General features: G+C 43.1%; 2 protein-coding genes and 1 long non-coding RNA gene across 6 annotated transcripts; 2 read left to right on the forward strand and 1 right to left on the reverse strand.

Moving 5' to 3' along the window:
* Positions 1-172: 172 nt before the first annotated feature.
* On the forward strand, positions 173-7,157 carry LOC139537645 (hepatic and glial cell adhesion molecule-like). Its single transcript, XM_071339193.1, has 7 exons — positions 173-382; positions 2,690-3,034; positions 3,620-3,901; positions 4,613-4,706; positions 5,478-5,572; positions 5,684-5,754; positions 6,004-7,157. Exons 1-7 carry the CDS (start codon positions 295-297, stop codon positions 6,334-6,336), a joined length of 1,308 nt encoding a protein of 435 aa, XP_071195294.1. The 5' UTR covers positions 173-294; the 3' UTR covers positions 6,337-7,157.
* On the reverse strand, positions 7,113-10,690 carry LOC139537646 (uncharacterized). The gene is made up of 2 exons (XR_011667577.1): positions 10,555-10,690; positions 7,113-7,925 (listed from the first exon to the last, which is right to left on the reverse strand). It is a non-coding gene; the product is annotated as an uncharacterized lncRNA (long non-coding RNA).
* Positions 10,060-26,242, forward strand: ccdc15 (coiled-coil domain containing 15). 4 transcript variants are annotated; one of them, XM_071339189.1, is made up of 10 exons: positions 10,060-10,495; positions 10,584-10,733; positions 12,661-12,849; positions 15,156-15,272; positions 15,955-16,104; positions 16,476-16,595; positions 18,127-18,230; positions 20,122-20,316; positions 20,792-20,940; positions 25,560-26,242. In XM_071339189.1, exons 1-10 carry the CDS (start codon positions 10,313-10,315, stop codon positions 25,721-25,723), a joined length of 1,521 nt encoding a protein of 506 aa, XP_071195290.1. In that variant the 5' UTR covers positions 10,060-10,312; the 3' UTR covers positions 25,724-26,242. The 4 variants fall into 4 exon arrangements, with proteins under 4 accessions (XP_071195290.1, XP_071195292.1, XP_071195293.1 ...); XM_071339190.1 differs by having other exon boundaries at positions 10,175-10,495; positions 10,584-10,664; XM_071339191.1 differs by lacking the exon at positions 15,955-16,104.
* Positions 26,243-26,248: the final 6 nt, after the last annotated feature.

Here is a 26,248-nt window from a genome sequence, read left to right on the forward strand (position 1 = left end):
AAGATGTGTGCTTTATTTTCTGTACAATTGTTCTACTAAACACACACACACACACACACACACACACACACACACACACACACACACACACACACACACACACACACACACACACACACACACACACACACACACACACACACACACTGCTGTTGTGTTGCTTTGTTGTGCAGTGCACCCAGTCCTAGTGGAGCCCTGCCTTGGAGGAATGTCTGTGTGCTCTCTCAGGGGACGTGCCCAGAGTGGACAAATCCTGCTAATTGTCTGGGAGAGAAACAGAGCGTTAGACCCAAGATGAAGGCAGAGAGGGAGGATCTCTCCAAAGCCATAGCCGCTCCTCAACTTTTGCTGCTCTGGTGTCTTCTTGTCTCACCTCAGTCAGGTAAGGGAAACTTTCCCGTTTTTGGAAAACACATCTGTGTAGTGTTCACTTGCAAGGCTAAGACAATGTGGGTGGGAAGTATTTAGAGTGGAGTGGGCAAGTGTAGGTTGGTTTATGCATGTTTTCTGACTGCCGTATTTGTTTGGCTGATAAGTTGAACACATACATTTTGTGTCCTACTAAATTATGCCTACTTTTGCTTGTAAATTTGTTCATGTAAATTCATCTATTCAATAAAAAAATATGACTGTCAATCATTCAACAGCCCCTAATAAGACCCCTATTATGAATTTAAATGTCTCAGAATATGTATTGAATTAATTTGATTAGCATATATGCATAGGTCCCATATAAATTACAAAAACAATTATATAAAACACAATTTCCATGTTTAACAAGCAAATAAACATTTCCTTGTTGTGTACTAGCTTATATTCTGAAAAAAACGTTATTTAAAACATTCAAACTGACTGCACAATGCCACACAGTATGTATTTTTATTACTATTGCTCAATTACTAGAAAGACAATGACACTCTGATGACACTCATAAAACTATACATAATCTGTGGATTTAAAAATAGATTGATGAAGATATATTATTTGACAGAAAGCAGTCACAATGGGACCCAGATTCAATCCTGGAGTAAAATGTACTTTCAATGGACATTCTCTATTGAGAACGGTTTTTAGTCCAGGACTGCATCATCTGGGTTTGGGAAACCGGCAAATAGGGTTTAGACTTTAGAGAGTTTAGGCGTTCGGTCTGTACAAAAAGCTGTTTAGTTCATATCAATGGTATTTGATCTCTGTAGAGCCCATGTGGAAACTATGCTACTCAGATGTCTTCCGGTTGGTTCAGCAGGTTAGCCAAAGGTTGGAGAAGGACCTGAGCTCAGGCTATTGAGGTTTGACCTAGATACATAAATGGAAAGCTATACGAGGAATTGATCATTTTGTACATATATAATTCTAATTGTATATGAGATAAAGAAAAAAGGTGTGCCGACTCAAACATAGAAATATGATACTTGGTACTTTTAGAGGTGCGGTTGTGTCATGTCATTGCGGTTGTGTTGTCATCAGCAGAATCACTGGGGCCCTCTGTCTTCGGGCTCAGCCAATCGGGGAGCTTGTGTTGCTCTGAGGCCTCTTTCATGGGCTGCCAGGAAGGAAATTGGTCCAAACAATCCCCCCTTTTGTCAGCTCATCACAGCCGTCCAAGAGGACTGCGAGCCGTTACCACGGCGATGCAGTGCTGCCACGCAGGCTCCATGCAGCGCACTCTGCCCCGGCGGAGGAGGGGGCCCGGTGCCCACAGTCAAGTCATCAGCAGCCTGCCGCCCACAACAACAGCCAGCAGAGCTAGTTACAGTCCTTTGGCTCTCACTTTATAAGCCCACTCTGATCACATACTGTAGGCTATTACCATCAAAAAGAATCCTCTGGTCAATCAACTCTGAAAGAATTTCTGCAAAATCTGTTGGCCATAAGTTAGACGGTTTGAGATATGCCTTGCCTTGCTAAGAGAATTCTTAGCATAACCCAGACAATGACCTGTTAACAATGTCACGCCTTCTAGCCACAAATGCTTGAATAGAAGCATGTCACTTAATCAAGGACGGTTTAGACACGACTGGGATGGTGGTATTGGTGGTGTGGAGATTGTGGACAGTCCAATATTTTTCTGAATACTAACCTTCACAGTGTAATGGAATAGGAATGGTCCACAGGAGGCTGCTGAGGGGAGGAAGGCTCATAATACTGTCTGGAATAGACCGAATGGAATGGAATCAAACACTTGGAAACCATGTGTTTGATGTATTTGATACCATTCCAGTAATTCCACTCCAGCCATTACCACGAGCCAGTCTTCCCCAATTAAGGCGCCACCAACCTCTGAGGGAAGTGGGCCAAGTGTCCTTGGGTACACGATCTGGGTAAAGCTTGTTTGTTGGATGGCATGCTAGTGTAACCGGTGTGAAATGGCTAGCATTTCAATCGGTGAGGTGACAGAGGGTCCCTGGTTCGAGCCCAGGTTGGGGTGAGAAAAGGGATGGAAGCAACACTGTTACACTAGGCCTATTTAAAAGACACTTGTAGCAAGCTGAAATGGCATTGCAGGTAGGATACACCTGTACCCTATTGCAGTGTAATGCATGTATCAGTTTATCCATGTCACACATGCATGTAAGTGGTGGAACACGTGTACCATTCATATGAACTGAGACGTGTATAGAATAGAAATCTGCTAAATATATAGTATAACCTGAATAAATAGACTCTGTTCCATCTCCTCTGCGTCCAGGACGTGTCAAGGGAGTCAACATCACCAGCCCTGGCTCTCTGATCCGGGGCACGTTGGGCGGGGAGGCACTCCTCTCTGTTCGCTACAGCAGCTCCAGCCCCGACGCGCCAGTCATCAAGTGGCAGCTGAAGAGGGACGACAAGCCCGTCACCGTGGTCCAGTCCATTGGCACTGAGATCATTGGGAACCTGAGGCCCGAGTACCGGGACCGCATCCTGGTGTTTGAGAATGGCACCCTCCTACTCCACAACCTCAAACTCTCTGATGAGGGAACCTATGAAGTGGAGATCTCCATCACTGATGATACTTTCACCGGAGAGGGGAGTATTGACCTGACTGTGGATGGTATGTGGTCCATAGTGTAAGCAAGAGCCTATCTCCTGATTCTGTAGCGTGAGGCAGCTTGATGTACAAGTAAACCCCTTGGACAGGATGCTAGTCTATCACAGGGCCTTACCCCCCAATCCATCTCCATAATGCTGAGATACATTGGGTACAATTTTTAGAGTCTTTGGTATGACTTGACCCCCCAACCTTCCAATCTCAGGGAAGACACTCGATCCACAAGGCAATTGAGATGTTTGATGCATATTTTAGTATAAGTATACTTGTCCTTTATGACATGACTTGCTTGTAGGAACTGCTGGGATTGTCTGTGATAAAACCAAAGGATTTTTTTCCTTTTTGTTTATACAGTATTTCTCACACATTTGTATGACTGTAACATCGGCTGAATTGTCAAGGAAAGTGCAGGGGACAATGGTCCAAACCGTGTTGTTCTTGTAAAGGCATTGTTGCAATGAGGGTCACCTGAGAAGTTGTTAATGTACACCTGAGCTAATTTTTTAACCCATCATATCAGTATAACCTTTGGCCCAGAAGGAAGAGACATGACTTGACGTGTCTGACTACTATACTTATTCTCCATAGAGCCCATATCCAGACCTTACGTCCACATGGAGGCGTCCTCAGTACTGGAGCTCAGCGAGCACTTCACCCTCAACTGCTCCCATGACAACGGAACCAATGCCAAGTACAGCTGGCAGAAAGGAGGGAAACTGTTGACCAATGAGACGCGTCTGCAGCTGTCACCTGACCAGAAGCTCTTGACCATTGTGCGGGTGCTGATGGTGGATGATGACATCTACGGATGCGCGGTGGAGAACCCTATTGGGAGCATGAAGAGCCTGCCCATCAAACTCACTGTCTACAGTAGGCTACACAGTGGCACTATAGGCTTGAACCAGTGGCAATTCAAAGTCACAATCTTTAATCCGGTTTTAGGTCAAACGGCAACGTTGTCACATGCTTTGCTATAAAATTGAGGGATGAGGCTGGATAACTCCTGTAATAATCTCTGGCTATTTAACCCATGATATAGGCGACTTTAGAAAGTACACACTAAATCAATTGAAATTATTTTCATAATGTCATCTCAGAGTGCTTTTCCCCTATAGTCCTACTTGTCACTGGTTCAAGCCCAGGGCGTGCAAACAAATACTTCACTGAAAAGCAAGTCCTTGTATGTGAGAGAAGGGGTGAAAAAAAGGCAAATGCAAGCAATAGATCGTTTTTTTTTACTAACTGTAGCCTAATGTACTAGCAGCAAAAAGATAATGAGTGGGAGGGAAGTTGATCACTGGCCATGCATCCAGTACATGACTACATCACAGAGACATGAGTGTGTGCGTGGGAGGACGGGGGAGGAAGTACATGCTGTAATTCTGTTTGAACATATTGTTAAGTAGTTCTACTGTGCCGTTTGTTTTCCTATGTTGATGCGTCCCAAATAGCACCCTATTCCCTATATAGTGCACTACGTTTGAACAGAGCCTCGGGGGCCCTGGTCAAAAGTGTACACTAAATATGGAAAAGGGTGCCATTTGGGACAAAGCCTATGACCCTCCTACCCTCCCCCAACAGGGAGGAGTTCCCTATACATCATTCTCTCCACCGGGGGTATTTTCCTCCTTATCACCTTGGTTACGGTGTGCGCCTGCTGGGGGCCGTCCAAGAAGTAAGAACCAAACACACTTTTGTCTCACTCTCTACATGTTTCTGGATGCTTCGGTCTGTTCATGGTCCTATGTGTTGGGAATACAGCAAGAAGATTAGTAACATGGCAGAAGCATATTGATAGTCAAGTTCATTAATGCAATCCAGTTAACTTGATAATAATTATTGAATTATACAATTATTCGTCAAATTTGTATTAAAATAATAATTACTATTTTATAGTACAATAATTGTACTGATATACTGTAGTGTTAAATAGACAAAATGCTAAATTTGACATGAACAATGTTGTTTTGAACAGTTTTTGTCACGACTTCTACCGAAGTCGTTGCCTCTCCTTGTTCGGGCGGTGCTCGGCGGGTCGACGTCACCAGTCTTCTAGCCATCATTGATCCATTTTTCATTTTCCATTGGTTTTGTCTTGTCTTCCCACACACCTGGTTTCAATCCCATTCATTACCTGTTGTGTATTTAACCCTCTGTTTCCCCTCATGTCTTTGTCAGAGATTGTTTTATGTCAGTGTTGTTTATGGTTGTATGGGTTGTATGGTTGTATAGGGTCCTCGTACCCATGTTTATTTTATGTATGTACATATAAGTGTTTGGAGCATGTTAAGTGGACATATATTAAAAGACTCCATTTACACTCCGTTTGACTCTCCTGCGCCTGACTTCCCTGCTACCTATACACACGACTCTGACAGTTTTATACTGTATAATTTAAGCACACAGTTGATTCTCACGTACAGTATATTGTATGTTTATTGTGCAGAGAGCGGCAGAAACAGCAAATGAAGCCCAGAGGGTTGGCAGGACTGCCAAGGCATTTAATAGAACACCCTGATTATTCCCCAATCAATCATGCAGGTAAGGAACCTAATAATTACTTGTTTTTATATTTCCTATTTATTCATAAGAATTATAAATTGTTGTGCTACACCAAAAGTCTTCATCCAATGTATTTTTCATCCTCTACAGTTGACGTTGTACCAAAAATGATGACTGAACATGAACGCAAGAATCCAGTGGCACTCTACATCCTCAAAGAGGTACCTCTTTAAATAACAAAAAAGCTGTCATCAGTATCTGACTCAAAACATAGCTAATAATACATTTGAATTTAATAAATCAATAAAAAGCCCAGAGATACTGTGAGGACTTGTAGGTTTTTATCATTCAGGTGTTAAGATGACTACAATATCTCAATGTAGAAAAAATACAGCCAGTATGTATTGTTTGGGACCTGTTCAGAGCATTGTGTGTGTGTCTGAGTATTGACTTGGTTTCCCTCGTTGTAGGATTTCCCTCAGGGCGACCATGACTCACCCGGCAACATGGGCCTTGGCCCCTCCTCTGAACCACCCAGCAGCCCCCCCGGCTACAGCAGCTCCCTGACTCCCTCCTCACTCTCCCCTGAACCCCCCGCCCACTCCTCTCGCAGGTACCCCCGCACCCCGATCAGCTCCCCCCCTTCACATCACAACAAGGTGCAGAGCAAGTCCTCCACCCCCTCCCCACCCCGCACTCGATGCTCCGGGCGCATGTTTCGCGCCCCAGTGGGCATACCGCCTGCCAGTCAGTTGGAAGAGCCCGCCCCCACATTGGAGAGCAACGGTACCACTCAGCCTTGATTGTCTTTCTACAAGTCCTGGAGGGATGAAGTGTGTGCAGACTTATGTTTCAGCCCAGCAATAAGACATCTGGTCTAAATTCAAAACCTTGACTAGTTGAAATAAGGATCGTATTCATTAGGCACCAAAGGGAACAAAATGGCCTGAAACAGGGATGGACTAACTGGAATTTTCCAAAGAAACATTAATTTTATTTTTTCTTTGCAAAAAGTTATTTTGAATGCCCTAATGAATATGGCACTGGTGTGGTGAAGCTGGGCCAGAAAAAAAGCTGGCACAGTGTGTCTCCTGTTGTCTACCCCTGGTCAACATGTTCTTCCCCCCTCCATGCCTTGGTGCTGTAGAGAGACATTTATCTGTATGTTTACATGGTGACTGTATGTATATATGTAAATAGATTTTATATGAAGTTATAGTGAAGTAATGTTTGTCTCAGAACCCAACATAGCACTTAATCATGTCAATAGATTTGTAAATACACTGTCATCCTCCACAACTTTATGAGTCAGGTTTAGGTTTGAAGTTATGACACGTTAGTTAGCCTATTATTTTTTCTTCAATTATATTATGTCCTATTCATAAGACCTGTTCAATTGTATAAAACCTCTCTTTAAAGATACCCATTTATTCATATGTTGGTACATTTTGTATTGTGTGGATGTTTGTAATTTAACTAATCATTTTCTTTGTTATTGGCTATCATAGCTGAATAAACATTCAATGTTTTTCCGTGGTATAGATTCATAGAATTATTAAGAAAATCAAAGGATACATTGTACATATCAGTAGAGATGTTTATTAAAGGCGTGATGAGGAGGAAATATTGGTTGTCATTTATACATTTGTTTCACTCAAAGTTAAACTTTAGTGAATGTTTGAATGTTTCAAACACTTTATCCTCAATATTGTCATTTTGCATCTTCAGGTGAGCATGCATTTTTGCCATTTATCTATGCAGAAATGAATTGGAAAAATAAGTTAGTGTAGCAGATGGCAATCTGTGAAACTCACTCCTTAGCCTGAAGTGCCTCCACTTGCGCTGCTGAATAGCTACTTTTTCAGTGGTGCGACTATATAAGACCCTTCGAGAGGGCGGTTACGTGTGATAGCGAGGCAGAGGTCCTGGGTTCGAGCCTCGGTATGAGTGAATCAGGAGGAAGCTGTACCCGCTAACCAAGCAGCGTGACGTCTTTTACAATGGTGCCGTGTTCCGGATCATCAGTTGGGCTCAGCTCAATGATGGGGTCGCTGTGGAGTGGGTTTGGGGGGTGAATGTAGGAGATGGCGATGTGTGATACTCACTCCTCAGCCTGAAATGTCTCTACTTGTGCTGCCGAATAGCTAGCTTTTAGGTGGCGCAACAGGGTAAGATGCTTCTGGAAGGTGGTCAGGGGTGTTAGCAAGGCAGAGGTCCTGGGTTCCAGCCTTGGTATGAGCCGAATCAGGAGGAAACGGACCTCGCTAAGCAAGCAGTGTGACTTCCTTAACATTAGCTTATGTGGGACTTCTTCAGACAGTGGTAGGCTGCACCCATCGTTATCAACATCAATGCAATCTCCTCATCTCTCTCCACAGAGAATGTTTGTGCCCTGCAATAAAACAGAGGGGACATACTTTCAACAAAGTACAGTACAGGCTTTATGTAATTTGTTCCTTTTTGTCAAATGCTCCTCATTCTGTTCTCTCACACACAGATAATTTGTTTGCTGATTCACAGTCATAGGACAATAGTATGCCTGTTCAGTGACCACTACAGCTGTGTAGTTGAGGCATGGAGAAGAAAGAAAGTGGTTATACTGCCTATCCCAATATATACACTACCGTTCAAAAGTTTGGGGTCACTTAGAAATGTCCTTGTTTTTGAAAGAAAAGCAAATTGTTTTGTCCATTAAAATAACATCAAATTGATCACAAATACATTGTAGACATTGTTAATGTTGTGAATGACTATTGTAGCTGGAAACTGCTGATTTTTAATGGAATATCTACATAAATGTACAGAGGCCCATTATCAGCAACCATCTCCCATGTGTTCCAGCTAATCCATGTCTGTGTTCTTTTGCCCATCTTATTATTTTATTTTTATTGGTCAGTTTGAGATATGGCTTTTTCTTTGCAACTCTGCCTAGAAGGCCAGCATCCCGGAGTCGCCTCTTCACTGTTGACGTTGAGACTGGTGTTTTCCGGGTACTATTTAATGAAGCTGCCAGTTGAGGACTTGTGAGGCATCTATTTCTCAAACTAGACACTCTAATGTACTTGTCCTCTTGCTCAGTTGTGCACTGGGGCCTCCCACTCCTCTTTCTATTCTGGTTAGAGACAGTTTGCGCTGTACTGTGAAGGAAGCGTTGTACAAGATCTTCAGTTTCTTGGCAATTTCTCGCATGGAATAGCCTTAATTTCTCAGAACAAGAATAGTCTGACGAGTTTCAGAAGAAAGTTCTTTATTTCTGGCCATTTTGAGCCTGTAATTGAACCCACAAATGCTGATGCTCGATACTCAACTCGTCTAAAGAAGACCAGTTTTATTGCTTCTTTAATCAGAACAACAGTTTTCAGCTGTGCTAACATAATTGCAAAAGGGTTTTCTAATGATCAATTAGCCTTTAAAAACGATCAACTTGGATTAGCTAACACAGCATGCCATTGGAACACAGGAGTGATTGTTGCAGATAACGGGACTCTGTACACCTATGAAGATATTCCATAAAAAATGTGCAGTTTCCAGCTACAATAGTCATTTACAACATTAACAATGTCTACACTGTATTTCTGATCAATTTGATGTTATTTTAATGGACAAAAAATGTATACGTTGGAGAGTAAAGACATTACAAAATTTGTCCACAGAACGGAGAAAGATTATTACATGCCTGGATAACAATTACGTGTTGTTACTATGTTTTCTCACGAGAAAACTGTCACTGTGTACTTGGACTTTTCAGTGGGCCTAAATCAAACGGCCTATTTCCATTTATCTGCAAATGTATTCTAAACCAATCCAGCTTGTTTCAGTTACCGGAGAAGAGTTTGACATGAGGTTTATGTAATGTATTAGTAGCTGACCAGTGCAGAGAGTAACACAGCTGAAGAGGGGGACTGTAGCGCAGAGCAGACCGTCTATGGTCACGACAGGTACACCAAAAGCTGGGCCTTGGGTACTGGCACATGCACTGCTTACATTCCCGCTCTTTCGGGAAAAGTGTCTTCACACACATAGGCAGCTGAGAAAAGTGTCTTCACACACATAGGCAGCTGCGACAGCAGGTGAGAAGGTGGACTCGAGCCGTGGACCCAGCAGTGCAGACGAGCACCAGGACAGCGATGTGTTTATAGTGTGTGTGTGTGTGCAAGCTTCGTCAATGGTTTATAACCTAAACAAAAGCCTGGCCTTTAGTCGTAACGGCAGTATGCTGTCCACCACTTTTTTGCTGCTTTATTACTATGTATCAAATAATTGCCCCTCTTTTAATCGTGGAGGGCAGGGAATAGACAGGGAGAGGTTGAACACATCTGTTCAACAGATTCTAACAGCCTAAATATAATTTTAATCAACTCACTTTTATGCCTAGGGTGCTTCTGAGCAGAGAGGAAGTTTTGAGCAGGCTAGACTGCGCATGTTTGAGTCAAACAAATTTTGATGGACACCTGGTACGACCATTCAGATCTCAGATTCTCTAATCCAGAAGAAACCCAAATAAATGAAGTGGGCGGAGCAAAAATGGTCGCACTATTATTACGTCACCAACAACAAGAAGCGTCTACTGTGGCAGTTGAGAAGCCAAACACACTTCAGTATTTAAGAAAGGTTATGTTCACAGATACTAACAAATAATTTATAGCCCTCCGGACAATTAATACTCATGTCAACGCTGTTGCACATGAAACGTATTAGGTTGGTTGAAGAAGTAGCTAGCTAACGTTAACTCAGAAGTTAGCAAACGTTTCCTGGATAGTTAGCAATCTGGCTAGCAACATGCCGCCTAATATCAATCCTAAAGTAAAGGGCACAACGAAAGTTTCAATTAGTGGGATAACAGTACATGCTCAAAGCAAACATTGTCATCGAAATAATGTATTGGCAGAGAGGAATCAGGCAGTTGCACCTGTGGGCGCCTGGGTGGAGAGTGGACAAGACTGCCAGGATGAGCATCCAAATGTAAGTGTAGCCGTACATCAGTTATTCTACTTGAACAGGTAGCTAGTTAGCATATTTACCTGTTGACTTATTCTTTCGTATGAGCCAGGTTCGTGCCATGCTAACGGAGGAGCTACAGATGGAGATTCAACGGGAGAAAGAGGAGAGTCTTCGCCGGTTTCAGGAAGAAGTACGCCGCCGCGTGGCACAACATGCTCAAATCCGCAAGAGGTGGCAGCTTAAGAAGTCATGCGAGATGGTGACTAGGCTATATAATGTGGATAATTAACATATTGTATTACAATTGCTGTTCATGATGGAAGACAGTTAGTAGGCCAACATCATTAAAAAACAACAAAGCATTACAAATGGCAAGAATACAGTTACAGTGGGGAGAACAAGTATTTGAGACATTGCCGATTTTGCAGGTTTTCCTACTTACAAAGCATGTAGAGGTCTGTCATTTTTATCATAGGTACACTTCAACTGTGAGAGACGGAATCTAAAACAAAAATCCAGAAAATCACATTGTATGATTTTGAAGTAATTAATTAGAATTTTATTGCATGGCATAAGTATTTGATCACCTACCAACCAGTAAGAATTCCGGCTCTCACAGACCTTTTCGTTTTTCTTTAAGAAGCCCTCCTGTTCTCCACTCATTACCTGTATTAACTGCACCTGTTTGAACTCGTTACCTGTATAAAAGACACCTGTCTACACACTCAATCAAAACAGACTCCAACCTCTCCACAATGGCCAAGACCAGAGAGCTGTGTAAGGACATCAGGGATAGCATTGTAGACCTGCACAAGGCTGAGATAGGCTACAGGACAATAGGCAAGCAGCTTGGTGAGAAGGCAACAACTGTTGGTGCAATTATTCAAAAATGGAAGAAGTTCAAGATGACGGTCAATCACCCTCGGTCTGGGGCTCCATGCAAGATCTCACCTCGTGGGGCATCAATGATCATGAGGAAGGTGAGGGATCAGCCCAGAATTACACGGCAGGACCTGGTCAATGACCTGAAGAGAGCTGGGACCACAGTCTCAAAGAAAACCATTAGTAACACACTACGCCGTCATGGATTAAAATCCTGCAGTGCACGCAAGGTCATCCTGCTCAAGCCAGCGCATGTCCAGGCCCGTCTGAAGTTTGCCAATGACCATCTGGATGATCCAGAGGAGGAATGGGAGAAGGTCATGTGGTCTTATGAGACAAAAATAGAGCCTTTTGGTCTAAACTCCACTCGCCGTGTTTGGAGGAAGAAGAAGGATGAGTACAACCCCAAGAACACCATCCCAACTGTGAAGCATGGAGGTGGAAACATCATTCTTTGGGGATGCTTTTCTGCAAAGGGGACAGGACGACTGCACCGTATTGAGGGGAGGATGGATGGGGCCATGTATCGTGAGATCTTGGCCAAAAACCTCCTTCCCTCAGTAAGAGCATTGAAGATGGGTCGTGGCTGGGTCTTCCAGCATGACAACGACCCGAAACACACAGCCAGGGCAACTAAGGAGTGGCTCCGTAAGAAGCATCTCAAGGTCCTGGAGTGGCCTAGCCAGTCTCCAGACCTGAACCCAATAGAAAATCTTTGGAGGGAGCTGAAAGTCCGTATTGCCCAGCGACAGCCCCGAAACCTGAAGGATCTGGAGAAGGTCTGTATGGAGGAGTGGGCCAAAATCCCTGCTGCAGTGTGTGCAAACCTGGTCAAGAACTACAGGAAACGTATGATCTCTGTAATTGCAAACAAAGGTTTCTGTACCAAATATAATGTTCTGTTTTTCTGATGTATCAAATACTTATGTCATGCAATAAAATGCTAATGAATTACTTAAAAATCATACAATGTGATTTTCTGGATTTTTGTTTTAGATTCCGTCTCTCACAGTTGAAGTGTACCTATGATAAAAATTACAGACCACTACATGCTTTGTAAGTAGGGAAACCTGTAAAATCGGCAGTGTATCAAATACTTGTTCTCCCCACTGTATCTTGGTTTCCAAGTATTGTAGCTAGCAACTGCACATGTAAATGACATGGACTATGGGTAAATGAGCACCACCTCTATCAAGAATGTCACAGGCTAGTGACACAACCTGGGAATGCCATGCAGTCCTCAAACTCCTCATTTGATGACAGCATATTACCCAGTTTAAAGCCTGCGTTGTTTGTCTTTACAGGCAGAGCAGGAGGAGAGAGTGCTCCAGCAGTCCAGCGATGCAGCGCAGAGATTGACCCCCAGGAAGAATCCGTTCCCCTACTCCCCACAGAGAGAGCTAGCCATCTGCAGCCCCAACTCCCGCTGGGTTCGAGCACAGGGCCATGAGAGCAGCGACAGAGAAAACAGGACAGATCTGCAAACGCATCAGGTGGCAAAATTTATCTGTGATGATCTACATTGACATGTTAGTCATTTAGAAGATGCTCTTCTCCAGAGCATCTTCTATTCCATGCATTAAATGGAAGTAAGAAAAACGACCACATATCTCAATCATTGCAAGGGAAAAAAAACTTCTAAATACCAGTAGCTTTGCAAAATCTGTGCTTGTTATAGTAAAGGAAAAGCAAGTAGTATTTGTTTAAAAAATAAATAATCTGTTATAAAAACATTGAATGAAGCCACACAAGCACTGAGTGGATATTGTTATTGATTCGCATCTACAGTGGGGAGAACAAGTAATTTGATACTGCTGATTTTGCAGGTTTTCCTATTTACAAAGCATGTAGAGGTCTGTAATTTTTTATCATAGGTACACTTCAACTGTGAGAGACGGAATCTAAAACGAAAATCACATTGTATGATTTTTAAGTAATTAATTTGCATTTTATTGCATGACATAAGTATTTGATACATCGGAAAAGCAGAACTTAATATTTGGTACAGAAACCTTTGTTTGCAATTACAGAGATCATACGTTTCCTGTAGTTCTTGACCAGGTTTGCACACACTGCAGCAGGGATTTTGGCCCACTCCTCCATACAGACCTTCTCCAGATCCTTCAGGTTTCGGGGCTGTCGCTGGGCAATACGGACTTTCAGCTCCCTCCAAAGATTTTCTATTGGGTTCAGGTCTGGAGACTGGCTAAGCCACTCCAGGACCTTGAGATGCTTCTTACGGAGCCACTCCTTAGTTGCCCTGGCTGTGTGTTTCGGGTCGTTGTCATGCTGGAAGACCCAGCCACGTCCCATCTTCAATGCTCTTACTGAGGGAAGGAGGTTGTTGGCCAAGATCTCGCGATACATGGCCCCATCCATCCTCCCCTCAATACGGTGCAGTCGTCCTGTCCCCTTTGCAGAAAAGCATCCCCAAAGAATGATGTTTCCACCTCCATGCTTCACAGTTGGGATGGTGTTCTTGGGGTTGTACTCATCCTTCTTCTTCCTCCAAACACGGCGAGTGGAGTTTAGACCAAAAGGCTCTATTTTTGTCTCATAAGACCACATGACCTTCTCCCATTCCTCCTCTGGATCATCCAGATGGTCATTGGCAAACTTCAGACGGGCCTGGACATGCGCTGGCTTGAGCAGGATGACCTTGCGTGCACTGCAGGATTTTAATCCATGACGGCGTAGTGTGTTACTAATGGTTTTCTTTGAGACTGTGGTCCCAGCTCTCTTCAGGTCATTGACCAGGTCCTGCCGTGTAATTCTGGGCTGATCCCTCACCTTCCTCATGATCATTGATGCCCCACGAGGTGAGATCTTGCATGGAGCCCCAGACCGAGGGTGATTGACCGTCATCTTGAACTTCTTCCATTTTTGAATAATTGCACCAACAGTTGTTGCCTTCTCACCAAGCTGCTTGCCTATTGTCCTGTAGCCCATCCCAGCCTTGTGCAGGTCTACAATGTTATCCCTGATGTCCTTACACAGCTCTCTGGTCTTGGCCATTGTGGAGAGGTTGGAGTCTGTTTGATTGAGTGTGTGGACAGGTGTCTTTTATACAGGTAACGAGTTCAAACAGGTGCAGTTAATACAGGTAATGAGTGGAGAACAGGAGGGCTTCTTAAAGAAAAACTAACAGGTCTGTGAGAGCCGGAATTCTTACTGGTTGGGAGGTGATCAAATACTTATGTCATGCAATAAAATGCAAATTAATTACTTAAAAATCATACAATGTGATTTTCTGGATTTTTGTTTTAGATTCCGTCTCTCACAGTTGAAGTGTTCCTATGATAAAAAATGACAGACCTCTACATGCTTTGTAAGTAGGAAACACTGCCGATTTTGCAGGTTATCTATCAAATACTTGTTCTCCCCACTGTATATCTAACGTGTGTCTATGGCTGCGTTTACACCGGCCTTTTGACCAATCAGATCAGATCTTTTGGGCAAAAGATTAGAATTGGGAAGCCTGTGTAAACGTAACCTATGTCCATCATTGATCTCTGCAACAAATGCTGAATTTACACAGGCATCACAATTCTGATCTTTTTGCCACTAATTGGTCTTTTGACCAATTAGATCCATTGCCTATAATTGGGCAAAAGATCAGAATTGGGGTGCCTGTGTAAACCTAGGCTACCTACCTGTTTATCCCCAATAATGCCAAAGGATTATTTACACCGATGTTGAAGCCATTCTGCTCATATTAAGTCAGTGACATTGCCATTACTTCTGTCATTAGCGCTATAGATAAAATAGGTAATCATATGGGTTGTTTCTGGTATTTCAGCTCAGCAAAGTCATGAGGCAGGTCAGACACAGACTGGCAGCCTGTCAGACGATCCGTGACGGAGAAGTGATGTCAGAGCTCCCTGGGGGAATATGGAAGGTGTCTCCTACCAGAGATGTGAGTTTGTTTATGCTGACCCTTTCTAACAGGCCAAAGTCAATTTTTTCAAAAATGTCAGACAACCATAGAATTAGAATTAATTTATTCTACCTCCTATGATTTGGCCAGCAGCATACTACCCTGCATCCCACTGCTGGCTTGCCTCTGAAGCTAAGCAGGGTTTGTCCTGGTCTGTCCCTGGATGGGAGACCAGATGCTGCTGGAAGTGGTGTTGGAGGGCCAGTATATGAGGCACTCTTTCCTCGTCAAAAAAAAATAAATATATATATATATCCCAATGCCCCAGGGCAGTGATTGGGGACTTTGCACTCTGGTCACTGAAGATCCCATGGCACTTATCGTAAGGGTGTTAACCCCGGTGTCCTGGCTAAATTCCCAATCTGGCTCCATACTGTACCATCATGGCTACCTAATCATCCCCAGCTTCCAATTGGCTCATTCATCCCCCTCTCCCCTGTAACTATTCCCCAAGTCTTTGCTGCAAATGAGAATGTGTTCTCAGTCAACTTACCTGGTTAAATAAGGGTTAAATAAATAAAATATAAATTATTTTTCATTCTGTTTCTTTGGCTATAGCTTTATCATTTGGAACTCTCAATTGGAGGAATACTGTCTTTTCTGTCAAATTTGTGTCAACATTTTAGTACAAGGAATTATTGTGCTTTCTAACTCAAAACAGAAACATGTATATCGGGTGACAAGAGAAGAAGAGGATCATGAAAAGGAGGAGGAAGATATTCCTTTGATTGGGCAACATGACTCCGCTCTTCAGAACTTTGATCCTCACGAGGGTTACAGGAGCAAGACTGTCACCTTTGACAACAATCCGGTCTGTCACCACAAGTGTTCTCTTTTTGACACTTCTCCAATTTCCAAACGCTCCCATTTCCCCAAACCCCACACAGTCAATAGTCCTGTGACTCACATGCTTATCCTAACATTCCTTTAGTCAGGCTCTAGCAAATTGTTTGTTTATCAATCTATATAGTTACCTTTCTAGCTCCAACTAAACTACCCTAAAGGTTTAATCTTACATAATGCACAACAAGAGGTACTCAACTCTTACTAAGTTCTGTAAATGATTCTTTGGGTGCTTTTGTCCAGGAGTCACCTGACTTTTATGAAAAAGACTGCTTTAAGGCCAAAACACATCTATTGTGACAGCTAATAATCAAACTTTCATACCTGTGTTTGTTGCAGGTCTGTCAGAGGCTCTTTAGTGAGCCTTATCCTGCAGGTCATAGTAATGAGTTTAGTACTGACCATAGAGCTGCTCAAGTGCTGTGGCCCCAAGAAGACCAGGAGGAACTGAAGAGACAGGTGATTAAGGCCAGTTAGAACTACATTATAGGGTTTTAGTGTTTATGAATATAAGCCCTGGGCCTTAGATGGCTATTAAATAACCCTTATCACTGACCATATTTACACACAGCCCTCCACCAAATCCCCCCTTTAGAGATCAACTAACACTGTATGACACATAATGATTCATGCAGCACGGTGGCCCAGTGTATTTTCAGCCCAAAAAGTGCCACATATTTTCAAGACACACTTTCGGCTAGTTAGCATTTAGTGAAATACACTACAGGGCCAACAGTATGTGGACACCGCTTCAAATTAATGGATTCGGCTATTTCAGCCACACCCCGTTGCTGACAGGTGTATAAAATCGAGCACACAGTCATGCAATCTCCATAGACAAACATTGGCTGTTGTTTGGATGCCACCTTTCCAACACGTCAGCCCTGCTAAAGCTGCCCGGTCAACTGTAAGTGCTGTTATTGTGAGGTGGAAACGTCTTGGAGCATCAACGGCTCAGCGACGAAATGGTAGGCCACACAAGCTTACAGAACCGCAGAGTGCTGAAGCACGTAGCACGTAAACATGGTCTGTCCTCGGTTGGAACACCCACTATCGAGTTCCAAACTAACCCTGGAAGCAATGTCAGCACAATAACTGTTCGTTGGGAGCTTCATGAAATGGGTTTCCATGGCTGAGCAGCCGCACTCAAGCCTAAGATCACCATGCACAATGCCAAGCGTCAGCTGGAGTGGTTTAAAGCTCTTCGCCATTGGACACTGGAGCAGTGGAAACGCGTTCTTTGGGGTGATGAATCGAATCACGCTTCACCATCTGGCAGTCCGACGGACGAATCTGGGTTTGGTGGATGCCATGAGAACGCTACCTGCCGAATGCATAGTGCCAACTGTAAAGTTTGGTGGGGGAGGAATATTGGTCTGGGGTTGTTTTTCATAGTTCGGGCTAGGCCCCTTTAGTTCCAGAGAAGGGGTATCTTAACGCTACAGCACACAATGACATTCTAGACGATTCTGTGCTTCCAACTTTGGGGCAACAGTTTGGGGAAGGCCCTTCCCTGTTTCAGCATGACAATGCCCCCGTGCACAAAGCGAGATCCATACAGAAATGGTTTGTCGAGATCGGTGTAGAAGAACTTGACTGGCCTGCACAGAGCCCTGACCTTTGGGATGATTTGGAACGCAGACTGCAAGTCAGACCTATTTACCGATGGGTACCCGACCTCACTAATGCTCTTGTGACTGAATGGAAGCAGGTCCCCGCAGCAATATTCCAACATCTAGTGGAAAGCATTCCCAGAAGAGTGGAGGCTGTTATGGCAGCAAAGGGGGGACCAGCTCCATATGATTTTAGAATGAGATGTTCGACGAGCATACTTTTGGTCATGCGTGAATTTTCTTTAAACTTTGGTCTCTGCTTCAATTGCATTAATGTGCTGGAACATTATTTTTCTCCATATGCACATTTTATAAAAAATATACCCCGTGACACCATAAAACAACTTTACCTTAACTGTAACAATGTTTGTTTGTAGGGTCAGTCTCAGTTTCTGATGTACCGACGCCTATTCATGGACATTGAGAGAGAACAAGTCAAGGAGCATCAGAGACATAGGAAGCACCTGAGGAGAATCGGAAGGTGACTCGGCACAACCACAATAAACTAATTTAGTTCCTCTGGTTATACTGGTTTTAAAAAAAAATGTCACTATTAGTAAACTGTGCTGTCACATTTGCATTCATATCAGGGTTGGTGTACATCTCATTTCAATGCAGTCAATTGAGATATTAAACTGAAATTCTAAATTTCCCTAGTTTTTCTCGTTTGAATTTCAGTGTACTTGTTGAATTGACTAATTTAAATGGAATGTAACCCAACCCTGATTCATACTGTACCAGTCAAAAGTTTGGACACACCTACTCATTCAATGATTTTTCTTAATTTTTTACTATTTTCTACATTGTAGAATAATAATGAAGACCTCAAAACTATGAAATAACACATATGGAGTCATGTAGTAACCAAAAAAGTGTTAAACAAATCAAATATATTTTATATTCTTCAAAGTTGCCACCCTTTGCCTTGATAACATCTTTGCACATGCTTGGCATTCTCTCAACCAGCTTCACCTGGAATGCTTTTACAACAGTCTTCATGAGCACCTTTTGGCTGCTTTTCCTTCACTCTGCGACCCAAATCATCCCAAACTATCTCAATTGGGTTGTGGTCAGGTGATTGTGGAGGCCAGGCCATCTGATGCAGCACTCCATCACTCTCCTTCTTGGTCAAATAGCCCTTACACAGCCTGGAGGTGTGTTGGGTCATTGTCCTGTTGAAAAACAAATGATAGTCCCACTAAGCGCAAACCAGATGGGATGGCATATTGCTGCAAAATGCTGTGGTAGCCATGATGGTTAAGTGTGGCTTGAATTCTAAATAAATCACTGACAGTGTCACCAGCAAATTACACCCACACCATCACACCTCCTCCTCCATGCTTCACAGTGGAAACCACACATGCGGAGATCATCCGTTCACCTGCTCTGTGTCTCACAAAGACACGGCGGTTGTAACCAAAAATCTCAGATTTGGACTCATCAGACCAAAGGACAGATTTCCACCGGTCTAATGTCCATTGCTCGTGTTTCTTGGCCCAAGCAAGTCTCTTCTTATTGGTGTCCTTTAGTAGTGGTTTCTTTGCAGCAATTCAACCATGAAGGCCTGATTCATGCAATCTCCTCTGAACAGTTGATGTTGAGATGTGTTTGTTACGTGAACTCTGAGGCATTTATTTGGGCTGCATTTTCTAAGGCTTGTAACTAATGAACTTGTCCTCTGCAGCAGAGGTAACTCTGGGTCTTCCTTTCCTGTGGCGGTCCTCATGAGAGCCAGTTTCATCGTAGCGCTTGATGGTTTTTGCGAATGCACTTGAAGAAACTTTCAAAGTTCTTGAAATTGTCCACATTGACTGACCTTCATGTCTTAAAGTAATGATGGGCTGTCATTTCTCTTTGCTTATTTGAGCTGTTCTTGCCATAATATGGACTTGGTCTTTTGTATACCAACCCTACCTTGTCACAACATAATTGATTGGCTCAAACGTATTAACTTTCAACAATGCACACCTCTTAATTTAAATGCATTCCAGGTGACTACCTCCATGAAGCTGGTTGAGATAATGCCAAGAGTGTGCAAAGCTCTCAAGACAAATGGTGGCTACTTTGAAGAATCTCAAATATAAAATATATATATATTTTTTTTCTCTACATGATTCCATATGTGTTATTTCAGAGTTTTGATGTCTTCACTATTATTCTACAATGTAGAAAATAGTACAAATAAATAAACCCTTGAATGAGGAGGCGTGTCCAAATTTTTGACTGGTACTTTATAAACATTCATACTCCTTCAACATGGTCTCTTCAATATAATGGATAAAATGTGTTGTTAACAATGCAGACAGTGGCATTACATCCCATTGCGAAATAAGAACACATTTTAATGTAGTTTTATCTGAATTTCCTTTTAGGATAAAAGCAGAAAAGGAACAGAAGAGGTTGGAAGAGGAGAGGAAGCTGGAGAGATTGCGTCAGCTTGAGGAGGATAGACTGGAAATGGCTGAGAGGGAATTTCTGATTCTGGAGCGACTGAGGATTGAGGAAGAGGAGAGGGCAGAGGTGTTAGAGAAGAAAGAGAGAGCAAAGAAAGATAAAGAAGCCACAAGGTAACTTTTTATTAATCAATACAATCTGAAATTAAATGGACTACATACAGCCCGGAAGGTTTTTGATAATTGTACAGTATCTGACATAGAATGAAGGGTCAATCTTCTGCCAATATATATAATTGTTTTGTCCTTGAGCAACACATCATGTGCACTACTCCTCCAAAAGTCACATTGGGAAATATGAAAGACCTTATTCTTTCTAGAAAATACCAGTGTAAAAAAGGAAATTCTGATGTTTGCTCGTGATAATCATGGCAACCAATTTTTTTATACTTCAGATAACACATCTACATTCTATCCTACTCCTGACCCCACTCCTAGACTAGAAAGCATGCTGAATGATTAATCTCCTTTGAAAGTACTTTTTAGTCCTGGAATAATCTTGGTCCAGGAAACTGGCCCTAAATATGTTTGTGCTGGTCAACTAGAGAATAAGGCCCTGTGTCCCAGCCTGTTTTGTGTCTTGTGGTAGGTACATCGAGGCTCTGAGAGCTCAGATGAAGGAGAGGATAGTTCTGGAGAATACAGAGCTCCCTCCTCTCTGTTGCTGCGGAGACAGTTTCTGGGACTCCCATCCTGACACCTGCGCAAACAACTGTGTCTTCTACAACAACCCTAAAGGTACAAACGGTACCAAATGTCTCAACCATAAGCCAATAGGCTACCTCCAAAAGAACAGTATGGTAATTATTTGACCTGCTGCAAGCCAAGATAGGTGACTTGCACCCTTGATGTATGTTTACAATATAGAGGATGTATCATTTCCCATATAATATTTGCATCAATTATTCAGTGGTTCCTAACACCAATGTTAGGAATGTTCACTTTTTATTTTCTGGTAGTAACATGCCTCGAGGAGTAATTAACGCAACTACAGTGGGGAGAACAAGTATTTGATACACTGCTGATTTTGCAGGTTTTCCTACTTACAAAGCATGTAGAGGTCTGTAATTTTTATCATAGGTACACTTCAACTGTGAGAAACGGAATCTAAAACAAAAATCCAGAAAATCACATTGTATGATTTTTAAGTAATTAATTTGCATTTTATTGCATGACATAAGTATTTGATCACCTACCAACCAGTAAGAATTCCGGCTCTCACAGACCTGTTAGTTTTTCTTTAAGAAGCCCTCCTGTTCTCCACTCATTACCTGTATTAACTGCACCTGTTTGAACTCGTTACCTGTATAAAAGACACCTGTCCACACACTCAATCAAACAGACTCCAACCTCTCCACAATGGCCAAGACCAGAGAGCTGTGTAAGGACATCAGGGGTAAAATTGTAGACCTGCACAAGGCTGGGATGGGCTACAGGACAATAGGCAAGCAGCTTGGTGAGAAGGCAACAACTGTTGGCGCAATTATTAGAAAATGGAAGAAGTTGAAGATGACAGTCAATCACCCTCGGTCTGGGGCTCCATGCAAGATCTCACCTCGTGGGGCATCAATGATCATGAGGAAGGTGAGGGATCAGCCCAGAACTACACGGCAGGACCTGGTCAATGACCTGAAGAGAGCTGGGACCACAGTCTCAAAGAAAACCATTAGTAACACACTACGCCGTCATGGATTAAAATCCTGCAGCGCATGCAAGGTCCCCCTGCTCAAGCCAGCGCATGTCCAGGCCCGTCTGAAGTTTGCCAATGACCATCTGGATGATCCAGAGGAGGAATGGGAGAAGATCATGTGGTCTGATGAGACAAAAATAGAGCTTTTTGGTCTAAACTCCACTCGCCCTGTTTGGAGGAAGAAGAAGGATGAGTACAACCCCAAGAACACCATCCCAACCGTGAAGCATGGAGGTAGAAACATCATTCTCTGGGGATGCTTTTCTGCAAAGGGGACAGGACGACTGCACCGTATTGAGGGGAGGATGGATGGGGCCATGTATCGCGAGATCTTGGCCAACAACCTCCTTCCCTCAGTAAGAGGATTGAAGATGGGTCGTGACTGGGTCTTCCAGCATGACAACGACCCGAAACATACAGCCAGGGCAACTAAGGAGTGGCTCCGTAAGAAGCATCTCAAGGTCCTGGAGTGGCCTAGCTAGTCTCCAGACCTGAACCCAATAGAAAATCTTTGGAGGGAGCTGAAAGTCCATATTGCCCAGCGACAGCCCCGAAACCTAAAGGATCTGGAGAAGGTCTGTATGGAGGAGTGGGCCAAAAAACCCTGCTGCAGTGTGTGCAAACCTGGTCAAGAACTACAGGAAACGTATGATCTCTGTAATTGCAAACCAAGGTTTCTGTACCAAATATGAAGTTCTGCTTTTCTGATGTATCAAATACTTATGTCATGCAATAAAATGCAAATTAATTACTTAAAAATCATACAATGTGATTTTCTGGATTTTTGTTTTAGATTCCGTCTCTCACAGTTGAAGTGTACCTATGATAAAAATTACAGACCTCTACATGCTTTGTAAGTAGTAAAACCTGCAAAATCGGCAGTGTATCAAATACTTGTTCTCCCCACTGTATGTCAAGGTCCCTCAACATGAACCTACTGACGTTTATCAGTTACCCAATATACACTGCTCAAAAAAATAAAGGGTACACTAAAATAACACATCCTAGATCTGAATGAATGAAATATTCTTATTAAATACTTTTTTCTTTACATAGTTGAATGTGCTGACAACAAAATCACACAAAAATGATCAATGTAAATCAAATGTATCAACCCATGGAGGTCTGGATTTGGAGTCACACTCAAAATTAAAGTGGAAAACCACACTACAGGCTGATCCAACTTTGATGTAATGTCCTTAAAACAAGTCAAAATGAGGCTCAGTAGTGTGTGTGGCCTCCACGTGCCTGTATGACCTCCCTACAACGCCTGGGCATGCTCCTGATGAGGTGGCGGATGGTCTCCTGAGGGATCTCCTCCCAGACCTGGACTAAAGCATCCGCCAACTCCTGGACAGTCTGTGGTGCAACGTGGCGTTGGTGGATGGAGCGAGACATGATGTCCCAGATGTGCTCAATTGGATTCAGGTCTGGGGAACGGGCGGGCCAGTCCATAGCATCAATGCCTTCCTCTTGCAGGAACTGCTGACACACTCCAGCCACATGAGGTCTAGCATTGTCTTGCATTAGGAGGAACCCAGGGCCAACCGCACCAGCATATGGTCTCACAAGGGGTCTGAGGATCTCATCTCGGTACCTAATGGCAGTCAGGCTACCTCTGGCGAGCACATGGAGGGCTGTGCGGCCCCCCAAAGAAATGCCACCCCACACCATGACTGACCCACCGCCAAACCGGTCATGCTGGAGGATGTTGCAGGCAGCAGAACGTTCTCCACGGCGTCTCCAGACTCTGCCACATGTGCTCAGTGTGAACCTGCTTTCATCTGTGAAGAGCACAGGGCGCCAGTGGCGAATTTGCCAATCTTGGTGTTCTCTGGCAAATGCCAAACGTCCTGCACGGTGTTGGGCTGTAAGCACAACCCCCACCTGTGGACGTCGGGCCCTCATACCACCCTCATGGAGTCTGTTTCTGACCGTTTGAGCAGACACATGCACATTTGTGGCCTGCTGGAGGTCATTTTGCAGGGCTCTGGCAGTGCTCCACCTGCTCCTCCTTGCACAAAGGCAGAGGTAGCGGTCCTGCTGCTGGGTTGTTGCCCTCCTACGGCCTCCTCCACGTCTCCTGATGTACTGGCCTGTCTCCTGGTAGCGCCTCCATGCTCTGGACACTACGCTGACAGACACAGCAAACCTTCTTGCCACAGCTCGCATTGATGTGCCATCCTGGATGAGCTGCACTACCTGAGCCACATGTGTGGGTTGTAGACTCCGTCTCATGCTACCACTAGAGTGAAAGCACCGCCAGCATTCAAAAGTGACCAAAACATCAGCCAGGAAGCATAGGAACTGAGAAGTGGTCTGTGGTCACCACCTGCAGAACCACTCCTTTATTGGGGGTGTCTTGCTAATTGCCTATAATTTCCACCTTTTGTCTATTCCATTTGCACAACAGCATGTGAAATTTATTGTCAATCAGTGTTGCTTCCTAAGTGGACAGTTTGATTTCACAGAAGTGTGATTGACTTGGAGTTACATTGTGTTGTTTAAGTGTTCCCTTTATTTTTTTGAGCAGTGTAGTTACCTCCTGTTCATTCAACATATCAAATTCCTTCCATATTTTCCCAATTTTTGATTCTTACCTATTTCGATTCTTCCCTTATTTCGATTATTTCCTATTTTCCCTATTCTAGTCTACCTGGGTCATGTTCATTAGGGGACGCAATATAATAAAAAATGTACAAAGTTTGGAAAAAGATTGTTAATTGTCATGGTCGAAACATGTAGATTCACTGGTTGCAAAGATGGGGAGAGGTCTAGGCATAATAAAGAGATGCTCTGCTTTTTTGACCCCACACTCCAAAAAGCTAGTTCTGCAGGCTCTAGTTTTGTCTAATCTAGATTATTGTCCAGTCGTGTTGTCCAGTGCTGCAAGGAAATACCTAGTTAAGCTGCAGCTGGCCCAGAACAGAGTGGCATATTTTGCTCTTTAATTGTAATCAGAGGGCTGATATAAATACGATGCATGCCAGTCTCTCTTGGCTAAGAGTTGAGGGAGACTGACTGCATCACTTCTTTTTACAAGAAACATTAATGTGTTGAAAATCCTAAATTGTTTGCATAGTCAACTTACACACAGCTCTGACACACACACTTATCCCACCAGAGATGCCACCAGGGGTCTTTTCATAGTCCCCAAATCCAGAACAAATTCAAGAAAACGCACAGTATTATATAGAGCCCTTATTGCATGAAACTTCCTTCCATCTCATATTGCTCAAATAAACAGCAAACCTGGTTTCAAAAAACAGATAAAGCAACATCTTGTGGCACAATGCCTCTCCCCTATTTGACCAAGATAGTTTTTGTTGCATTGATATGTAGACTACGTGCGCCTTTTTAAAAATGTATGTAGTTCTGTTCTTGAGCTGTTCTTGTCTAATGATGTTCTGTATTATGTAATTCTGTATTATGTTTCATGTTTTGTGTGGACCCCAGGAAGAGTAGCTGCTGCTTTTGCAACAGCTAATGGGGATCCTAATAAAATACCAAATACCAAACTGAAAATGATAATTAGGGTTTCTTATTGGGCAAGTCAATTTTTCAGTCAGTTCTACGTTTGTTTCCTGATGAACATGACCCAGAGGTTCAGAATGATGTGCTATGAATGGGATGGATGTGTTAATGATTGTGTTTGTCTTTCATCCAGCCTATGTCCAGGCTCTGCGGTCTGCGCTGTTGAGCTGTGATCTGAAGGACAGGAGCCACTCCACTCACCAGCGAGCCTCGGCTCGCCGGATTGCCTCCTTGCACGCCCTTTCACCCAGGAAGGAAACCACCTCGCAAAGGAACAAAAGAAAAGAGGACATTTGAATTTCAGCCCTCTTTGTTTTTTAAAATCAATAATGACCTTTAAACGGTACCATGAAAGGACATGTCGTTTTGTCATTCTATTGATTTTGAATCATACCTTGCCGTCTCTCACTCTCGAATACTTATCAGTTGTATTTCCTTGAAACGTGATGTCGTTTATTTTGTATGGTTTTATTTTAATTATCTGTCTTTAGTTATGTCAAAGATGTACACTTGGTTTTACGCTGTGCTTAATTGCTGAAAAATTGCTGATTTTAAAACCTGACATTTTATCTTTTGAACCTCGGGATGATGTTTCAGTGGTGTTTGTTCGTCCTATAATGTATTTTGGATGCAGCAGTGGGCATAATCACTAGTAGTGTCCTAATCCTTCCTATGACAGTATATATTATTCCATTCCTGTGGAAAAGTAGGGGATGAAAATGTCAGCTGGTTTCATTTCCTATAAAATGGGGAAAGAGTGACTCTTGTCCTAGGCAACAGACCTATGATTAAAATATTTTTTTTTACATCAATGTATTATTA

Source organism: Salvelinus alpinus, chromosome 13 (assembly GCF_045679555.1).
Source record: "Salvelinus alpinus chromosome 13, SLU_Salpinus.1, whole genome shotgun sequence".
Taxonomy (NCBI): domain Eukaryota; kingdom Metazoa; phylum Chordata; class Actinopteri; order Salmoniformes; family Salmonidae; genus Salvelinus; species Salvelinus alpinus.